This window comes from Bactrocera neohumeralis, unplaced genomic scaffold (assembly GCF_024586455.1).
Source record: "Bactrocera neohumeralis isolate Rockhampton unplaced genomic scaffold, APGP_CSIRO_Bneo_wtdbg2-racon-allhic-juicebox.fasta_v2 cluster11, whole genome shotgun sequence".
Taxonomy (NCBI): domain Eukaryota; kingdom Metazoa; phylum Arthropoda; class Insecta; order Diptera; family Tephritidae; genus Bactrocera; species Bactrocera neohumeralis.
The window spans coordinates 10,877,908-10,898,329 of NW_026089624.1; the positions used below are offsets into that span (position 1 = coordinate 10,877,908).

Sequence of the window (20,422 nt, forward strand, 5' to 3'; positions counted from 1 at the left end):
ATGAAAAAAGGATAAGGTGATCTAGTCACCGATGCCTAGAGCATACTTAAATTATGGAGAGAACACTTCTCCAGCCTGATGAATGGTAGTGATAGTACAACGCCAGGAGAAGGCGAATCCGATTCCCCAATCGATGACGATGGAGCAGACGTTCCATTGCCTGACCATGAAGAAGTTCGAATAGCAATCACCCGCCTGAAGAACAACAAAGCGACGGGGGCCCGATGGATTGCCGACCGAACTACTCAAACACAGCGGCGAAGAACTGACAAGGAGCATGCATCAGCTTCTTTGAAAAATATGGTGGGACGAAAGCATGCCCAACGATTGGAAATTAAGTGTGCTATGCCCAATCCACAAAAAGGGAGACCCCCCAATTTGCGCCAACTACCGTGGGATAAGCCTCCTCAATATCGCGTATAAGGTTCTATCGAGCGTATTGTGTGAAAGATTAAAGCCCACCGTCAACAAACTGATTAGACCTTATCAGTGTGGTTTTAGACCTGGCAAATCAACAATCGACCAGATGTTCACCATGCGTCAAATTTTGGAAAAGACCCGTGAAAGGAGCATCGACACACACCACCCCTTCGTCGATTTCACAGCTGCTTTCGACAGTACGAAAAGGAGCTGCCTTTATGCCACGATGTCTGAAATTGGTATCCCCGCAAAACTAATACGGCTGTGTAAACTGACGTTGAGCAACACCAAAAGTTCCGTCAGTATCGGGAAGGACCTCTACGAGCTGTTCGATACCAAACGAGGTCTCAGACAAGCGACTCCCTATCGAGCGACTTCTTCAATCTGCTGTTGTAGAAAATAATTCGAGCTGCAGAAGTTAATCGAGCAGGTACAATCTTTTATGAGAGAGATGATATTGATATCATCGGCCTCAACACCCGCGCCGTTAGTTCTGCTTTCTTCAGACTAGACAAAAAAGCAAAGCAAATGGGTCTGGCAGTGAGCGAGAACAAGACGAAATATCTCCTGTCATCAAACAAACAGTCGTCGCACTCACGACTTGGCTCTCACGTCACTGTTGACAGTCATAACTTCGAAGTCGTAGATAATTTCGTCTATATTGAAACCAGTGTAAACACCACCAGCAATGTCAGCCTGAAAATCCAACGCAGGATAACTCTTGCCAACAGGCGCTACTTCGGACTGAATAGGCAAATGAGAAGTAAAGTCCTCTTTCGACGAACAAAAACCAAACTGTATAAGTCACTCATCATCAATCTAATCAAATATGGTGCAGAGGCAACTGATGAGTCGACGTTGCGAGTTTTCGAGAGAAAAGTTCTGCGAAAGATTTATGGTCCTTTGCGCGTTAGCCACGGCGAATATCGCATTCAATGGAACGGTGAGCTGTATGAGAGATACATATATGACGACATTGACATAGTTCAGCGAATTAAAAGACAGCAGACCGAAAGGACGAGAGCACTCCAGCTCTGAAAGTATTCGACGCAGTTCTCGCCGAGGGAAGCAGAGGAAGAGGAAGATCTCCACTCCGTTGGAAGGACCAAGTGGAGAAGGACCTGGCTTCGCTTGGAATATCCAATTGACGCTACGTAGCGAAAAGAAGAAACGACTGGCGCACTGTTGTTAACTCGGCTATAACCGCGTAAGCGGTGTCTACGCCAGTAAAGAAGAGAAGCTAGAGACTGTTTAGTGAATAGTAACTATTCACAAATTGAGACTTTACCTAAAAATGTCTCAAATAGTGGCTAGAGGCTGCTTACCGAATCGCGCTATGAATTTAATTAAGTATACTTTATTTGGTCTCTTATCGTTTGGCCGATTGAGGTTCGCCCCTGTTGTCTATTTCTTGTGTGTGATCAGAATCCCCATTTTGAGGGTTTTTTATACCTACTTTGTATTCGAAAGTTCCAAAGAATTGCTATGATCTCTTATCTTTCTCCGCACTATTTTTTCATTCCTGTCACTTTCTCTAGAAATACAACTCAAATAAAAAAACAAAGAAGGACCCATTATGATATTTAATTAGCTTTTGTTAGTTTATTGAAAATTTGCAACAGTTTTGACAGTTCCACATACATATATTGGGACCTAAAAAATACGATTGAAAACAAGGTGGAACTTAAAAACTATTGTGAATTGAAAACAAAGTGCGATCCGTTTGCTATCGTATGCTAGTATAATGCCAATCACCGTACACGATTGACCTATTACGGAATTTTCTTTCCTATGTTAGCCGATTCGTGCACGGATGTAACGATGCGACTCCTGCCCTATCTGCAAGGAATCAAGTGGAATCAGCCTTTTTAATATCACGTATAAGGTTCTTTCGACAGTTTTGTGTGAAAGACTTAATCCCATTAATAAATTGATTAGACCTCATCAGGGTGGCTTTAGACCTTGGCAAATCCACTTTAGACCAGATTTTCACAATACGTAAAATCTTGGAGAGGACCCTTGACAAACGCGGATCGACACCCATTATCCATTTATCTATTTCAAAGCCGCTTTCGACAGCACTGAATTTGGCATCCTGGCAAAACTCAAACGCCTATGCAGAGCCGCTCGATACTAAACGAGAGTTTAGACAGGGTAACTCAGTCTCGTGTGTCTTTTCCAATACAATGCTGGAAAAGTTATACGTGCCGCTCACCTGAACCACAGTAGTACTGTCTACTCTAGAAGTATAATGCTACAGGAGTATACAGATGATATTGACATCCTAGGTCTTAACAAGAGCCCTCAGCGCAACTTTTTCAAGCCTAAAAAAATAAGCGAAAGAGGTTGGTCTTGAGGTGAACAATGCAAGACAAAGACCCTGGAGGCCATATGCAAAGATTCCTCGTATCTTGGGAACTACGTCACTGTTGAAAGCTTAATTCCCCGAATAACTAGCACAGATTAACTCTTGCTACCAGGTGCTACTTAGGGATCGGTAGGCCATTCAGAAATAGATCCCTCGACAAACAAAAATTACACTCTATAAGTCTCTCATGATTCCTGTTCGGGTCCGTATAAGCCACACGGCGACATGGATATAGTCGAATGCGCTGGCTATGGCATGGAAAATGATGCTCCAGCGGAAAGTTCCTTTGACTTGAGACCCATGAGTAGGTAACGAAAGCGGCGCCCACGCACCCAATGGAAAGACCAAATACATAGCGACCTGTATGCACTTGGGATGTACAACTGGCGTGACCTCGCAACAGAGAGAGTCTACTGGGGAGGTTTCGTGTTCTCAGCCCAGACCGACCCACGGTTCTAGTGCCAAAGAAGAAAAATAACATCTTCCATGGAAAAAGGGGGAAAAAATATTATTTCATAATAATAATATGGTTATCTTGATTTCACTGATTGCACGTAAATAAAATGTATACGTTTCATTTTTCAAAATATTCGTTTCTTGATTCTGTGTTGTGTCTACGCCAGTAAAGAAGAGAAGCTAGAGACTGTTTAGTGAATAGTAACTATTCACAAATTGAGACTTTACCTTTTTCAAAATATTCGTTTCTTGATTCGTTTAATTACCGTAGAACTGAATCTGTTAACTATTTATTAAATTTGATTCGGGTGGAGAGGGATCTTTTTGAACGAAATGTAAATTGCACGTAAATAAAATGTATACTTTTAATTTTTCAAAATATTCGTTTCTTGATTCTGTGTTGTGTCTACGCCAGTAAAGAAGAGAAGCTAGAGACTGTTTAGTGAATAGTAACTATTCACAAATTGAGACTTTACCTAAAAATGTCTCAAATAGTGACTAGAGGCTGCTTACTGAATCGCGCTATAAATTCAATAAAGTATACTTTATTTGGTCTCTTATCGTTTGGCCGATTGAGGTTCGCCCCTGTTGTCTATTTCGTTTAATTACCGTAGAACTGAATTTATTAACTGTTATTAAATTTTAAATAAAGAAAGAATATTTATTTAACAAAATATATATAACTCATAAATCAGTTAAAAGTTTAAAATATATGAATGCAAAGATTGTAAATGGAAACAAAATAAATGTGGTTATTCGTTTCATTTCATAAAAGCTATTACGTTAAAATATTATAAGCCCTTGTTTCTCAGCTGGAGTTTCAGTTCGGGGTAAAATCTCCAAGAGCTAAATTCTTTGCGCGTTTTGAAGTGTTTCAAAATTTTTTCGGGCTCTACATTTATGGCGCATCTACGTACACTCTATCTCCCACATTCGTGCGACCTTCTGCAGCAGTAACGGAAAAGCCCAAAATGCGCGCATCCAGTTTAGTCATTTTATTCTTCTTGACTTTCTTTTGTTTTCCCTGCGAAGCGCAGAAAAAAGAATCAAAGATAGCTTCAACAAATTATGATTTGTGTAAGTTATTACAATACTTGCACGTCATAGGTTGACAAAAGCATTTAATAAGACATGACTATACGTATCTTACCTTATTGTCGGAAGTATCATTGCCAGATGGTGTTATGGCAGGTGCTGGCTTACACATGTCATCATTATGAGCGTTTTGTGCACGTTGCAAATTTTTATATTTGCTCCGGCGTTCGAGAAACTGCTTCCCAAAGTCGGTAGACTCTTTATTTTCACCTAGAAAGTTTATTTATTTAATATTGCAAAGCAGGTTGTAAGAAAAAAAGAACTCGCTGAATTTGAAGAGGGTTTTCTATAAATTATCAAATTTCTCCTATTCGTATTACACGATTTTATAATACAGTATGGAAAAAGTTCATTTTACTTAGTAATAGTTTTTCTATTGATAGTTGGACCTTTTCGGAATAATATGCAAATAAGAAACATTTAGGCAAAACCCAGCCCAGAGAAGAGCGTGTTATCTGTGTAAAATAGATAAGATGTTGAAACTTCGCCCGGAAGCTTCGTTGGTGTTAAAACCTTTTGACGAATTCTGTAGTGATTTTGCTGAACTGCTATTATAGCTTCCATTTTACTTAGTAATAGTATTCCTACTGATAGTTGGACCTTTTCGGAATAATATGCAAATAAGAAACATTTAGGCAAAACCCTTTGCGAATGGTAGGCACCTTGTCGCCGTGCAGGGGCTTAAACTGCACCACAGTACGGCATCTCCCAACCATCAGGGGTGATGCTACATAGCATCTCCCCTGGGGGCTGGCAGAGTGTGCAGCGACGAAGAGCTACCACCTCCTAATGCAGGGTGTTATGTGACTCCCGTGCCTATTGGATGATTTGCAGCCAGTAGGTAACTTCGGCTGTATTCGAACGGAGCTTTCCCCAACACCGGGCCGCCTTGGGAAGTAACGGTGGCCTTACTGCGTCAAGGAGTTCTGGCGCGGCGGACCCTTCAGATTCCCCTAGGAGGCCCTAGGGTCCGAACAGCAGACGGCTCTCCAGGACTGCCTAGTGAACGCTTTGTTCGTGGGCGATGAGTACACCGGCGCCTTCAACGGCATCTTCTTCAAGGGTGGCATGCTGCTGGTCGACTATCAAGATTAGAAGTCGGCCACCTGGAGGGGTCCGAACCTGTGTGTTAAGAGAGGCGATGATATACCACAACTGCACAGTATGGCGGTATTCTTCCCCAGAAATGCGGATAAGAACTACGACTTCGCGCTTGGTTTATTGAAAAACCAAAACGTGGGCTTAAGAACCACGGCGTGGAAGGTCGTATCAAGCAGTGTTGTAGGTTCAGGGTGGAACCTCAACATAACAGTGGCGATGAATCCTATAAATACATCAGACAGAAGGGATTCAAGCTGAACTTCCGCTTCGGCAGGATAGTAATGAGGCCATGGAGGCCCAAGGCAACGTCAACGGCGAGCCAAGAATCTGCGACGGGGTTGACCGCAGCACCGGCTCCATCCGTAGGTAGCTCAGCAGTGCAGGAGGCGACTGCCGCTGTGGTTGCGGGAGAGCGGCACGAGTCCCCCAACGACCCCATCCCGGCTGGGAAGGCTGTGACCACCGCCGCGGATAAAAGCAGGAGTAACGAGCTCCCCAATGAGCAAGAAGACATGCTGCCATCCACCCAAGAGCTCCTGGAAGGGCTGGAGATGCAGGTTGCTGAAGAGATCGGGGACGAGGACCTGTCTCTCATCGAATCAATATTATAAGCTCCAGCGCCGGCATAGAAGTTGCTCAGGTGAACCTACATCACACATCGGCAGCCTCGGCTGTCATCGTGAAAAGGTTCATTTCGGATAACCTGGGCATCCTTTTAATCCAAGAGCCTTGGGTGGTAGAGGAGAGGTAAGAGGCCTCAACACGAGAAGAAGCAAGGTAATCTGCACTTGTATAGTCGTTAGAGACGATATAGACCTTTTCTGTATTTCAGAGTATCTAACGCAAGATCTGGTGGCGGTACAGATGAAGGGCAAGGAAGGTTCGGACTTCGTCCTCTCATCAAAAAACAAGAGTCAACAAACTTCCCCTGACCCTGGGATGCGATGCCAATGCGCATCACGCGGAATGGGGTAGCACGGACTGCAACGTGAGGGGTGAGTCACTTCTGGAATTTATAGTTAGTAATAATATTAGTATAGAGAATGTGGGCTGTGAGCCCACTTTTGTAACTAGTTTTCGCAGGGAGGTCCTGGACATTACCCTGAGCAATTACGACATGATCGGGCTGATCTCGCAGTGGCGGGTGTCAAAAGAGCCCTCATTGTCAGATCACAGGATCATTCCTTTTGCTCTGAGGGTAGAAGTCAAGGACAGACCTCCGACACGTAACCGTAGAAATACGAACTGGGATACTTTCAAAGAGACCCTAAGCGAAAACATAAAGAGAGTGGGGCAGGCAGATGGTAGATCCACCACAGTTGGACTGGAAAGCAGACTGAGTGACATAAACCAGTCCATAATGGACGCCTATCATTGTGCCTGTCCACTAAAAGCGACCACCAGTAAACAAATCTGGCCCTGATGGTCTAGTAAACTCTCAGCTCTTAGACATAGGGTGCGAAGGCTGCTTAATAAAGCCAAGCGCACAGGAAGCTTCGATCACACGTAGGCCGGACCGCTCAGACTGGCTGACTGCAAGGAATTTGTTCACTGTGGACTCAGTGAGGTGGGCACTGGCCTCCTTTTCGAACTATAAGTCACCGGGAGTGGACGGCGTCTTCCCGGCCCTCTTGCAGCAAGGTATGGATACTCTCCTGCCACACCTGCTAGGGCTGATGAGAGACAGCCTGGCGATGTCGTATATTCCTGAGCCATGGAGAATTGCAAAAGTAATCTTCATCCCCAAGGTAGGGAGGAGAGACTATTCGCTAGCTAAATCATTCCGGCCTATAAGTCTCACATCCTTCATGCTAAAGGGGATGGAGAAATTAATAGATAACCACATTAGATCGGAAGCGCTGAAGATCGCACCCCTACATGCCAGGCAACATGCGTACAGAGCGGGTAGATCCACAAACACTGCTCTGTACCAACTCACGTCTGAGCTGCAAGATTCGCTGGATAATGGCGAGGTTGCGATCTGCGCCTTACTAGACATTGAGGGGGCCTTTGATAATGCGTCTCACACTAGCGTGATCAAAGCACTTGAGAGAAGGAACGTAACTCCGATATGCAGATGGATAGAAGCCCTTCTGCGTACTAGGGTCGCGGAAACAACGGTGGGAGAAAGCAAGATTCGTCTTGGCACCACAAGGGGCTGCCCACAGGGTGGAGTAATATCCCCTCTGCTATGGAGCTTGGTAGTGGATGAACTCCTCGAGTTGCTCACCAGCAATGGAGTCCGCTGTCAAGGGTACGCGGACGACATTGTCATAATGGCGAGAGGCAGATTTGAGAACACTCTCTGTGACATTGTCCAAAGGGGCTTAAACCTGGCGAAAGGATGGTGCAACACGGTAGGGCTATATATCAACCCCGCAAAAAATACCGTAGTCCCATTCACTAAGCGGAGATCTTTTCCGGGCCTGAGGTCCCTAACAATAGAAGGCACAGAGGTGGAAATGTCGAAGGAGGTCAAATTTCTTGGCTTCACTTTAGACTCATTACGGTGGAGTAGGCATTTGGACTTAACGCTGACCAAAGCAACTAAAGCACTTATGGTATGCAGACGCCTGGACGGCAGATCATGGGGATACAAGCCAAGTATCATTAGATGGCTGTATACCATGATAGTAAGGCCCATTGTCACCTATGGAGCGGTTGCTTGGGCCACCAAGCTCACACCGCTGCATCAAGTAATAAAACAAGCAGCAAACCACACCATGCTGCTAATGTCAGCAGAAAGCTGCGGAAGAGGGAAGATAATGTCCTCCAGACTGATGGACGTACTAGCGGAAAGCACATCGCTAGTCCTCCTCCCAAAGGACGGCACCACGAAGAAAATAAACCTCAAAAAGAATTTCATAGTACCGCGTACTAAGCTGTCCATACCGATGGGATGCTTCCCAAGTATCTTCCAGGATGAAGTTTTTGCCATATGTCAGTGCGCTGAAGTCAACCTCAGCCGCAACTATCGCAACCAGCGTATAGCTATACTCAGTCAAGATAGTCAAGCGGCACTAAAGGCGATCTCATCATATGAAACCAAATCACTTTTAGTCGAGGAATGCATAGAAAGGCTGAACCGCCTGTCCTTGTGCAACCGGGTGCACCTAATTTGGTGGCAGGGCACAAGGGAATAGAAGGAAACGAGAAGGCCGCCGAACTGGCCCGCGCTACGGCAGCGTCCAAGGTGGGGGGATCAGCACCATACATAGCGGTAGGATCCCACACTTTCAAGGAACTGCTCCGCACTGAGGAGAGAGTGGAGAGAGAACGGCATTGGCAACAGGCATCAAGTATGCGCCACGCCAAGCTGCTCCTAGGAGGGTACAATCTCTCCAGGTTCAAGGAACTTATTCACCTCCCCCGTGACAAACTCCGTCTCCTCGTCGCAATCTACACAGGGCACTGCAGGTTCAAGAAACACTTGTCCAACATGGGCATAGTCTCCTGTGCTAACTGCCGGTTCTGCGACCTGGAACAGGAAACACCAGCACACCTAATCCTGGATTGCACAGCAATCTGTGAAAAAAGGCTTAAGGCCCTGGATTCCATTTACATCAGCAGGGATCACATCACGTCAGTAGCGCCCGGCAAACTCCTGGAACTATTCAGGCTGCTGGGACTCTAGGAAGACATGTGATATAGGAGAGGGCACAATAGACCCTAGGTCGCGGTGCATTACCTCATAATACTATCTATCTATCTATCTAGGCAAAACCCAGCTTCTATACGTTGTGTATAATGTAAATGATGACCAGAATTTAGAAAATTTATTGCTGAACATAGTTTACAATAAACATGTACTTACCTAAATACATTCGTATATAGTCTCTAACTTCATATGGTGATTCCAAGTCTCGTAAAAATGTTACAAAAGTAGGCACTGAAACAAAAAATTTCATATAAAGTAATTAATTGAACGGTAAAATATTAATATAGGGTAGATTTCAAAGTATAACTGGAATTGGAATAAAACATATAATAGCTACACGCCAATAAGTAAAAATTATGTCATATTATATTACATTCAAATTACGAGGATATTAAATTGAAAGAACTATATTAATAAAAACTGTTTTTAATTGACAAAAAATAAAACGATCATGTTCGTATTATTTTAAATAAAATAAGTCTAAAGGCGTTAATTACCAGATTATAAAAATTGATTTATAATATAAAAGTACTTTCACATTTTAGGTGTTTAGTTCCGCCAATTTTCTAATAATCATTAAATTCCTAATAATTACAAATTTTGATCAGATTCCCCCGTTTAAACGGGAAAATTATATACCTTCGCTATTTGCAAGAATGACATGTGCTTGCAAGTACCTGCAAAGTTTTTTATAAAGTAGGTAAGTGCTGAATTCTGATGTAACTCAAAATTGTATACTCTTCCAATTTGTTAAAACCTTGAATCGATTACAATCATATTGGATATCTTATTAATTTAAACTACAAGCTTAAGCTCATTTCGTTCCAACACCAAAATCTACAGTCGGAGATATTTATATTAAAATCGTTCTAACTAACAAGTCACGATATTTCTCCCGATTACAGTTAACTTTTCACTTTCCCCCCAAAACAAAATAGGTCTAGTGAGAATGAAATGATTGACTGCGAAAAATATAGGTCTACACAATCAACATACGACGGAAATTATGAAGGTAACACTGTCCTGTGCTAGTTGACTAGGGAATTCTATCAAAATGGAGAGGGAGTCCTCAATGACTTCCTGGACTTTGAATTCGGTCATGGCAACGCAAACGCAACGTACCTTAAATTTTCATTTGAAATATTTATGGGTGTTAAAGCATTTCTAAAGCAGGAATTAATAATTATATAAACGCAAACGCATTACTAACTAAATTGTTACATTTGACAGAGCCAATTGAGTGAATAAACAACACAATTTATTATAAATAAATATTTACCATCCAGTTTTGTATTCATGTTGTTCAGACTTTTTGTACACCAGGCAATAAACTCGGTCTCATAGTCATCTCGTTTATTGTTAGGGGCGGTGACACGGCTAGACCCATTGTTCGATGGATTTTTAGTAAAGGCTCTTTTATCAGCCCCACTACCACCATCAGCATTATTTCCACTAGCTTTTTGTGATTGAGTTTTATTAGTTGGGCCTGGTTTTCCTGCATTGTTACTTGGTTGTTGGTTATTGTTCTTAGAACTTTTATCATTTTGGGTTCCAGCACTTTGCATAATGGACACAGTTTGACTTTTACGTAAGTTACGTAAGGTATTTTGTTGTTGGTTTGCAATTGGCCCACTAACAGCAACGGTTGTGTTACAGGCAGAACCAGATGGTGACACTTTTTGTTGTCCGGTTGAAGATTGTTTAGAACTATAGGGAATCCCTCTACTAGAATTGTTATTAGCAGCAACCGCAGCACTAAATTTGACAGGTTCTTCCCAGAAACCAGTTGTGCTTGTTGAACCCCAAACTTTTGTGCTTGACCATATAGCCGAAATATTATTGGGACCTCCACCCGCATTACTTGTTGCACTCATGGCAACCGTCGCTTGCTGCTGTTCTTGTTCTTTGCGACGCTGCATCATAGTCTGTTCGTTGGCTAATCGCTTAGCTTCTTCTGCTTGTATTTCGGCAAAACTTTTAACGGGGACGTCCCTTACAGGTGCGTTCCATTTTAACATAGAATCAAATGCTTCAACAGCAGCGGTGGCACTAGCACGAACTCGTTTGAGAAACATTTCCATTTGACGCTGTTCCATTTGGCGTTCCCGTCTTTCAGCTTTTTGTATTTCAGCTAGACATGGCCCACCTTTTAAAGATGCTGCATTGCTTTGAGCGGACCATGGTGCAACCGATGATTGTATACGCTGATTTTCTTTAGGAAGTTTAGAACTTGAATTCCCAGATTCAGCTAAACCAGAAGAATTATTTACATTGGCGTTATTTCCAAGCATTGCTTGTCGCCGTTGTGCTTGGATCTGCTGCTGCCGTTCTTTTTCTTCAAGCATTTGTCGACGCTTTTCATCATCTAATTGTTGTTGGCGGCGTTTTTCCTCATCTGCTTGCTGGCGTTTCTTTTCCTCCTTCTGCCGACGCTTATCTTCAGTTTGATCTCGACGCCGATCCTCTTCATTTTTTTTGCTACAAGCACTATCCTCAGACACCTTTGAGTTCTTACTGGTTACAAGCTGTTGCTTGATCGCACGTTTTGTACTAATATTATGGTGTTTACCAACAGTTTCATCTTTTGGCAGTTTTGTCACAGATGATGCTGTTGGCAGTGTCAGTGTTGGTGAGTTTTGCTGGTGAATTTCTGTTGGTGTATCAGTATGTTTATCAAGACTAGTAGAGGACTTATTGGGCTGACCATCATTTGCGCTGGCATGATCTTGCCTAGGAAGCGTAGGTAGTACATTTGAAGATTTATGATTTTCATAGTTTGGGGGTTCGCATTTCACTTGCTGCTCTGTTTTTATCTGATCGCCTTGAGTGTGCGCCAAAGTGGACAAATCCCACATAGATACCGGAATTATTTTTTTCGGACGTTGTTCCGCCTGTTGCTGAATTTCTTGTGTCATATTATTTGCATTGGCGGTGTTAGTGTTACAACCCGACGTAACTGTCATAGGTATTCCCACCAATAAATTATTTTGCCATTCATTGGAAGATTGATGTGGAGCTCGATTAGCTATCGGTGGTAGCCATGAATGGGCGAGAGAATTATTTTGACCCAAAGAATTTCTGGCAACTAACAATTGTGCTTCATTCAGAAAATCAGCATTATTAGCGTCAATAAACTCTTGAGGTTTTGGATTTGAAAGTATAGGATGATCACCATTACTTGAAGGTAAAAACATTCTCATATTAAAATTATTAAGTAACTCATTTCCCGCTTGGTCCTCAATTACACGATTTAGTTTCACGGAACTACTATTTTCCACGACACTTGGCAACATATTAGCAAATGGATCATTATTAAATACAGTTTGAATAGGTTGTGGGCGCTGTTGTCTATTCAGAAGAAAATCATCATGTTCCAAAAATGTGTTCGGTGGCGGCTGCTGTGGAAGATTTGAATATCCTGCGGTAACAGTGCCACTAAACACTACGTCTTTTTTGGCACCATCCATTATGTCATACAATTGGTTTGTCGTCCCCGAATGATTTATTGCCGCTAATGAATTACTTAAACCAGACCTATTAGGCAAATATTCTACAAACAGTTGCAGTTTTTGTCGTACCACGGCATCTTTTTCTGAAGGTGTAAGTTGTTGGAAACATTCATTTTCCGATAATTCATTAAATATCAATATCTCTTGGTGACGTAACATCTGGAAGTACATATTGGAAACGTCAACAGGTATAAGATTTTTAACATTGCCGCTTAAAAAATCAGCTGAAGGACTCAAATTGCTTTTAATTTGATCACGTTGTTGTTGATGTCGTTCAGTTTGCTGATGAGTCTGTTGCTTTAGATTATAATCTCCAGATGTTTGGGGCTTTTGGTCTTGCCCTACTACAGGAGGATTAGCTAAATGCATATTATCTACATCTGGTATTAGATGGCTGTGAGTAAAAGGCATATTGTCATTGCAAATCTTTATCAACTCCCCCAAAGAACGAAAATGCGTATCACAAAATCGGCGTACAAACAAATTCTCATTAAAGTAGCCAGCTCGATACCATTCCGTCATTTCGATCGCTGTGAATGGACCTTGAACTTTTGATTGAGGATCTCTATAATACCACAGGTCAGATGGTCCTGCTGTTAACGTTGTAGAATTTATACCATGAGAAGAATGACCAACTGCCGAAATATTTGCTTTTGCAGCAGCTGCCAGTTGCTGCTGCTGCTGCATGTGGTGGTGCTGCATTGTAGCATGATCCACTACTATTCCTCCACCGAAAAGTTGTATGCCCTTGTGAAGACCATCCATGAGGACTGGTGCTAAAGTCGGAGAAATAGACACTGGACCTTCGTTCGGTTGTTGCGGCGGTTGCTTAAGCATGGCAGCTACTGTTGTAAAAACATTAGGAGCACATAAGTTATTAGCTGCAGGGGTGAGAGGTGCTACGGTGACCTGCACTGGTAAGGGTGGAACATCCTGTTTGATTTCATTTCGGTTATTATTATCACTAATGCCGATGGTATCATCTTCCATAATCAACTTTTCAATCATATTATCAGTAACCTCCCTCATACGATCTGACAGATCACGATGAACACTGGCACTACCGCCAGAAGTAGTACTTATTTTATTAGCCGCATTGTCAGTGCTGTAGAAAGACAAATTTGAAGATGTAACTGTTGTAGGTGTTACATCTCTACTACGCATGTCCGAATTTTGTTGGGTTTTGGGTGAAAAATGTTTTGTCGTTTTTGGTTTTTGTGCAATAGTCTCCGATTTTGGTTGTGACGATTTTTCACTAGGCAGTGCTATTAAACTCTCTACAGGTGTACATGGAGGTGAGTGTTCAGAAGTGTCAGACATATTGCTTTTGTTTTCAAGAGATGCTGTTGTTCTCCCTGTTGGAGTCTCCAAAGATTTGCTGTCTCTCACGCTACTCCCTTCATTATTACGTGCAGAGCTTTCACTACTGGAATCACTTTTTTTTCGGCTTTGTTTCTCATTACTTTCATTTTCAGTATCGTCCACAGAACCGTGAAATGCTCCACTTGAATCAAATGTTCCACCGCCTTCCAATGGGTTTTCCATAGCCCATTCCGGCAAATTGTCTTCTCCCTCTCCACTTGAAGAGTTACCTATACTTGCACTATGATTATTCCATTGAGAAGAGCGTGTTATCGGTGTATTTAAACCAGATAAGATGTTGAAAGTTCGACCGGAAGCTTGGTTGGTGCTAAAACCGTTTGACGAATTCTGTAGTGATTTTGCTGAACTGCTATTATAGCCTCCACGTTCGTTCACAGTAGTTATGGTAGAGTAGGAACGTTGCATCGTCAAATTATGTCCACTTCCGCTATACCCCATATCAATATTAGCCGATGCCATATCTTCGTCACGCCAGCTTGCCGAACGCCCTATTAATTGATTAGAAATATATTTGGTTCAATTCAAAAACGATTTATTTATTATATACCCCAACGATGAGTTACTGCGAAATTACCGCCTGTGCCACTATTACCGCGCCAACCTTCAGTACTGCCCAACCCACTGCTAGGAGCATCGCCCGAACCATCCTCGTTGCGATTACGACGCCAATTTTCCAAGTTCCTTGGGTGGCTAGAAAATTCTTTTCGCGGACTTGAAATTGGAGTACCACTCCAATCTGAACTTGAGCTGATGCCACACATATTGCCGCCCCCTGTGCTTAAAGAATCGCCTCCCCCATTCCGTTCCGGCCACCCGCGTTCAGTCTATTCAAATAAAACCCCATAATTTAAAATATGTTAATTATTTTTGTATTTTTTTTTTATCTACAAGTTACTACCTTCGCTGTTATTGATCGTGGATCATCTTCGCCAAACATAGGTATTGGTCGTTGGTATAATTGATGATAATTTGGCTTACCTCGCATCCGACCACGGTCTACAGAACCCCCTCTTCCCCCGCTTCTTGTAGAGGTATTGAAACCAACTGGTGATCGTTGCATCCATGAAGCTCGTTGCTATGATACAAAAATAATTAGATGCTCGTATTACAAATAAACGAAAAGTTAAAATTGACATTCTATACATTCTCAAGCGGTCGAATCAGAAATCATGTAGAAAGCAAACATAGTACCGTATGAAGAATTTACATAAGCTACAGCCAGAAAAAAAGAAGTTTCCGCGAAGCATTTATATTTTACATAATTGAAAAGCTATACTAATATGACCAATCATCATTTCAAGAACATAAACCCTTTCCACGTTCAATAGAAAAAATAAATAAAATACTCGTGTATTCCAACCGCAAATTAAATTAAACGAAGTGCTATTGAATTATTTAAAAACATTACTAATGGACGGAAACCACTTTTGATATAAATCATACACTAAAGATTAACATATATTATAGTTGTGGTCGTCGCAACTATCAAACACTATGAAATTCCCCATAATAGCCGTTTCTCCATAGGTTTTCGGATTTGAACCAGATTTGAGTCAGCCAAGATCTGTTATTTCGGCGAACTCATCCTGTTTAAATTGGTAAGTTTGAGGTTAAATTTGACATTATTGGAGTAACACCTAGAAGAAGTTTTGATCCTGATCCATGCTGGCATTAAGTCCAGTCCGAGCCCGAAGGCCCCCAAATATGGAGTTACAAAATAAAATCCCAAAAATAAAATATATTTTTAATTTGTAATAAAACCTTATAATTAAGAATTAAAAAATAAACTGTTTAAAATATAATATTTTTCGCGTTTGCGTACTTCGTGTTCTACCATTTTGACCAACATCAGAATTTAACATTGAAAATTTAACGAATTAAAAACGTTTGAATTAAAAAATTTGAGACTCTTAATAGAACACATTATGGGTTACTCTGGTTTTGCTCAAAGATATTAAAAATAAATAATTAATGTACAAATACTTACTGCTGTAACCGGTGGAACCTGTGGCAGCAGTTCCTCATCTGTACTTGGTATAAGAGCTAGTGGTAACTGCACCTTTTCAACAAATATTTTCTTAAACGTTGGTAGTATTTCAGGCATGTTATAGTTTTTATCGAATAATGACAGCATTTCTTCACGGCCATAACGGAATTCTGGAAATGTATTTCGAGGAGCTAAAGCATAAGAAAATTGACTAATTACTGGTGATGACACACTTGAAGTTATTTCAAATGATTGATGACCACTTCCATTACCACCGTTGTTTGAATTGGATGAAGTGGACATCACGGTACCTCCACCAGCAGTGCTTCCACTAGACAATAGACTAGAACTTGTGTTATCCGCAGACATGTTACGAAGCCATTCAGGACCAAATTTCATTGAGTCTGTCATTTTTGCAGAAGTGGAAATTAATATTCGTTAATATTATTTGTGTAAAACAGCAGGTATATGGTTAAAGCTTCTGGACAATTACGGCACACACTGTTTGCTGGAAGTAATAGTTATTGGCCAATGAGTAATATAATAAATAGTCAAAACAGAAGTCATTGCAACAGAACATTAGTTTCAACGTTCTTCAACATTGAGTATATAAAAGTTTTGTTCACTTATCCGTTTTAACAAAATTACTCGGTTTCGATCTTACCTCACAAGCAATAATCTTATATATAATATTAAAATTAAACGCCTTTTTTGTATGTCCATGCATTTCGCCCGAACCATAGCACGGAAAGACGTGGAAATTTTCACGGGTATTCGTTTAGTCCTGAAGAAGAACCTAACGGCGGTTTTTTTGCAAAATCACCCTCGATTTTACAATTTATGTATATATTTATAACTCAAGAACGGCCGAAAAAAATGACTAAAAATTTGTGATGAGGTAGCTTGGAACCTCGGGACTTGCATAAGGTAATTTCTATCGTTTTATGTTAAAAGTCACAACAATTTCTAAATAAAAAAATTATATTTCAAAACATAAGCATGTGTTCAATATTCATGTAAGAATCATTTGAACATTTTTTTCTTCAAAAATACAAAATAAAATCACACAGCTACTGGCAGGGTACAGTTGTTTTTGTTTACATACACATATACATATATATGTATATATATAGTGATAGTTGTAACTGAATAAGAAAAGGTTGAAACATAACTTGAGAAGATTGCATAAAGCTGACAAATATTCCTGACGCATTGCACAGAACAGTAAGTGTAGTATCTGGATTTTAGCCGTCGATTTTGCAATTACATTCGATGATGCATATACATACATGTGTAACGATATACCTGAGATAAAGAGATGCCCAACTGATCTCTTATTGGAAGTGAGAGAGCAATTGCTAAACGTCAAAACCTACTGAACTCGATCAGCTATCAAAATTCAGGAAGTTTTGACGTTTAGCAATTGAAAACTAGCGATGGCCAGATTGAAATCTTACCAAAAAATATGTAAACGGAGGGATTTGTTGCATTGTTCAAGACCACTTATAAAAAATATAAAACATTGAAAATTAAATGAATTTGTTAAATTTAAATGTATTTGATGAAATGTTTTGTAATGTCAAGTATCATAGTATTATTTCCAATTGTTAAAAACATTTATTGATTTAGAGCTAAAAAGCTTAAATCCTTTTATTTGGTATTGAAAGGTCAAAAGTCAGTTGTTTTAACATACCATAAAAAGATTTAAATAGTTTCTCTATATATTAATTAACCACTATATATTAATTTTTATTCGTGTTAAATGTTGGGTGTTTTAATTTAAAAAGCTTAAATCCTTTTATTGGGTAAAAAGTCAGTTGTTTTAACATACCATAAAAAGATTTAAATAGTTTCTCTATATATTAATTAACCACTATATATTAATTTTTATTCGTATTATAGGTTGGGTGTTTTAATTTAAATGCCCAAAAATTATTATTTTGTCCAATCTGGCCATAATGGAAAATGTTATAAAAAAAAACGCTAATTTTGAAGGGTTCTCACACTGGAATATGTTGAATATCCCTTTATCCCTGGATATACGATCCAGATGCAGAGACTGTGAAGATGTTATTACATCATACATATTCATGTATGTACTATTCCTTAAGTGATTTACGATGTCAATAAAAAATTTAGATTGCCAATTTAACTATTCCATTATATTGTTATCATAATAAATGATATTCTTTACAACAAAGAGCGAGCGGAGCCGCGGGTTTATACTAGTTGTGGTAAAAATTTACATATCTTGATGAAACTTGGCTCATACGTTTTTAACACCAAGAGAACTGTATTACATATTAAGAGATTCTGAACGTTGCCACACACACTATTTATAATAATATTTACGTGGCAGAATTGTGACGAATTGAGAGTCGTTGGCCGGATAAAAATTCGCGTTCGTTCCGGTTATGTAGATCTGACCGTCGTGGGAATTCGTAATTCTTGAGATCATTATATGTGATGTTACTTCATCGATAAGCATTTACTACTATGCTTGTTCAATATAATACTACAAATTTACAATGGCCTTGAAAAATAAAATATTGGTCGCTTATAGAATAGATTTAACAGATAAAAAGGGTATGGGCGGATAGGAAGGTCCTCCCGATCAGGGATATATATATAGACATAGCCGCGGGAAACTTATAGTTTCCAAGATATTTGCGTTTAAAGTTAAAAATTACGTATTTTTCCATTTAAAAGGTATTTAACATTTATATTGTTCACTTTTATACACTCTAACGCTAATTCGTTTGTACACTTTTATTTAATATTTAACTTATTGTTCAATTATATTTATTCACACAATAAGAAATGTTTGCAAACTGACAAATTCTCTGCCGGTATTGGTCGAACCGGGGTTACTATTTTGAAGTTGAAGGCCGCCAACGCAAAAAAAAGAGTTTTACGCGTAAAAAATGAGAAGACCTAGGTATTGGTACGACCAGGGTTATTTTTTTAAACCACGTCCGGAGACCTCCAATGAAAAAAGGAGTTTTGCGAGAAAATACCTGTGAACACCCTGGTGTTTATCCGACCCGTGTTATTTTTTTGAAGCGGGACCGCAGTCCGCCAACGTGGAAAGCCAATCCACGCGAAAAACTAATAATGTTTTGTTTATTTCCTATCATTGGGGTATAATCTGTTTCCTATATTTTTTTCAGTTCATTTACAAAAGAGGTCGATAAGCTAACACTGGCTATTTGTCAGTTTGCAACCGTTATTATTTTGGAAATAAATAGAAATGAACAAAAAATTAATTATTGAACAAAAGCTATTTTTGCACTATATAAAGTGAATTAAATGTATTTAAACGAATGAGTGAAGTGTATAAAAGCGAACAATAGCTTATACTTTAAATAGTTAAATATGTTAACCTTAAACGTAAGTATCAGGTAAATTTTAGAATAACATCCCCTGATTTCGGTTGACATATGCTTTTAAGATATTGGGCAGTCGAAAAAGTCTTTTCATATTTTGTCAATAGATGTCGTTGCAGTCGTATATTTCCAGTGCTACCAATCACATTGTGTCATACCATATAGTGATTTGAAATGAGTTCTTAAGCTTCATTTAAGCGAAAAAAATTAAATTCGGGGAAGTTGAAAAAAGTTACAGCTGTTCAAAAATTAGTGAGAATAATGAACAAATTCTCTATATTTTGAAATTTTGGTATAAAAAATAAAAATAATGCCAAACAAGTTACCAATGAAATTTATGAAGTCTACGGAAATGATGCTATATTAGGTTGTGTAGCACAACAATGGTTCGCTCGCTTCCGTTCTGGAAATTTCGAAATTACGATTTCAAACATCTGTTTGAAAACGAGCTAAAGTGAGAAGGTGAAACATTCCCTCCACAGGGTTGTGCGCCGAGTTTGAGACCCGCCACGTAAAAAACGCCCTCAATGTAAAAGTTAAAACAGCCTCGGTTGAGAGACCCCACTTTTGATGACAACCTGGAATGTGCGGTCCCTTAATTGGGAAGGTGCCGCTTCCCAGCTGGTTGATGTCCCCGTTAGAGTGAAGGCTAACATCACCACCGTCCAAGAAATGCGATGGACGGGACAAGAACTGAGGCGAGTAGGTCCTTGCGGCGTTTACTACAGTGGCCACATAAAGGAGCGCAAACTTGGTGTTTGATTCGTGGTAGGAGAGAGACTACGTCGCCGAGTACTGTCATTCACACCGGTGGATGAACGTCTAGCCAAAATCCGCATCAAAGCAAAGTTCTTCAACATATCGCTGATTTGCGTCCACGCCCCGACGGAAGAGAAGGACGATGTGACTAAAGATGTTTTCAATGAGCGCTTGGAGCGCAACTATTAGAGTTGCCCGCGTCAACATCGTGCTTGGCGACTTTAACGCCAGGGTTGGCAAGGATGGTTTTTTTGGCACAACAGTCGGTAAATTCAGCCTCCACGAGGAAACATCCCCAAA

At 40.3% G+C, this 20,422-nt stretch overlaps 1 protein-coding gene across 3 annotated transcripts; it reads right to left on the reverse strand.

Moving 5' to 3' along the window:
- Positions 1-3,876: 3,876 nt before the first annotated feature.
- LOC126765910 (GIGYF family protein Gyf) lies at positions 3,877-16,519 on the reverse strand. 3 transcript variants are annotated; one of them, XM_050483589.1, is made up of 8 exons: positions 16,250-16,519; positions 15,978-16,168; positions 14,889-15,065; positions 14,538-14,814; positions 10,378-14,478; positions 9,255-9,329; positions 4,395-4,549; positions 3,877-4,268 (listed from the first exon to the last, which is right to left on the reverse strand). In XM_050483589.1, exons 1-8 carry the CDS (start codon positions 16,386-16,388, stop codon positions 4,143-4,145), a joined length of 5,241 nt encoding a protein of 1,746 aa, XP_050339546.1. In that variant the 5' UTR covers positions 16,389-16,519; the 3' UTR covers positions 3,877-4,142. The 3 variants fall into 3 exon arrangements, with proteins under 3 accessions (XP_050339546.1, XP_050339545.1, XP_050339543.1); XM_050483588.1 differs by having other exon boundaries at positions 15,978-16,147; positions 16,211-16,519; XM_050483586.1 differs by having other exon boundaries at positions 15,978-16,519.
- Positions 16,520-20,422: the final 3,903 nt, after the last annotated feature.

What these genes read in the sequence shown, in the direction of transcription:
- LOC126765910 (XM_050483586.1), bottom strand. Translation starts at nt 16,388, where the DNA reads ATGACAGACTCAATGAAATTTGGTCCTGAATGGCTTCGTAACATGTCT. An exon ending in CACGATCAATAACAGCGAAG is followed by an intron (nt 14,815 to 14,888) that starts GTAGTAACTTGT and finishes TTATTTGAATAG; the next exon opens with ACTGAACGCGGGTGGCCGGA. An exon ending in CTATATACGAATGTATTTAG is followed by an intron (nt 4,550 to 9,254) that starts GTAAGTACATGT and finishes TAAACTTTCTAG; the next exon opens with GTGAAAATAAAGAGTCTACC.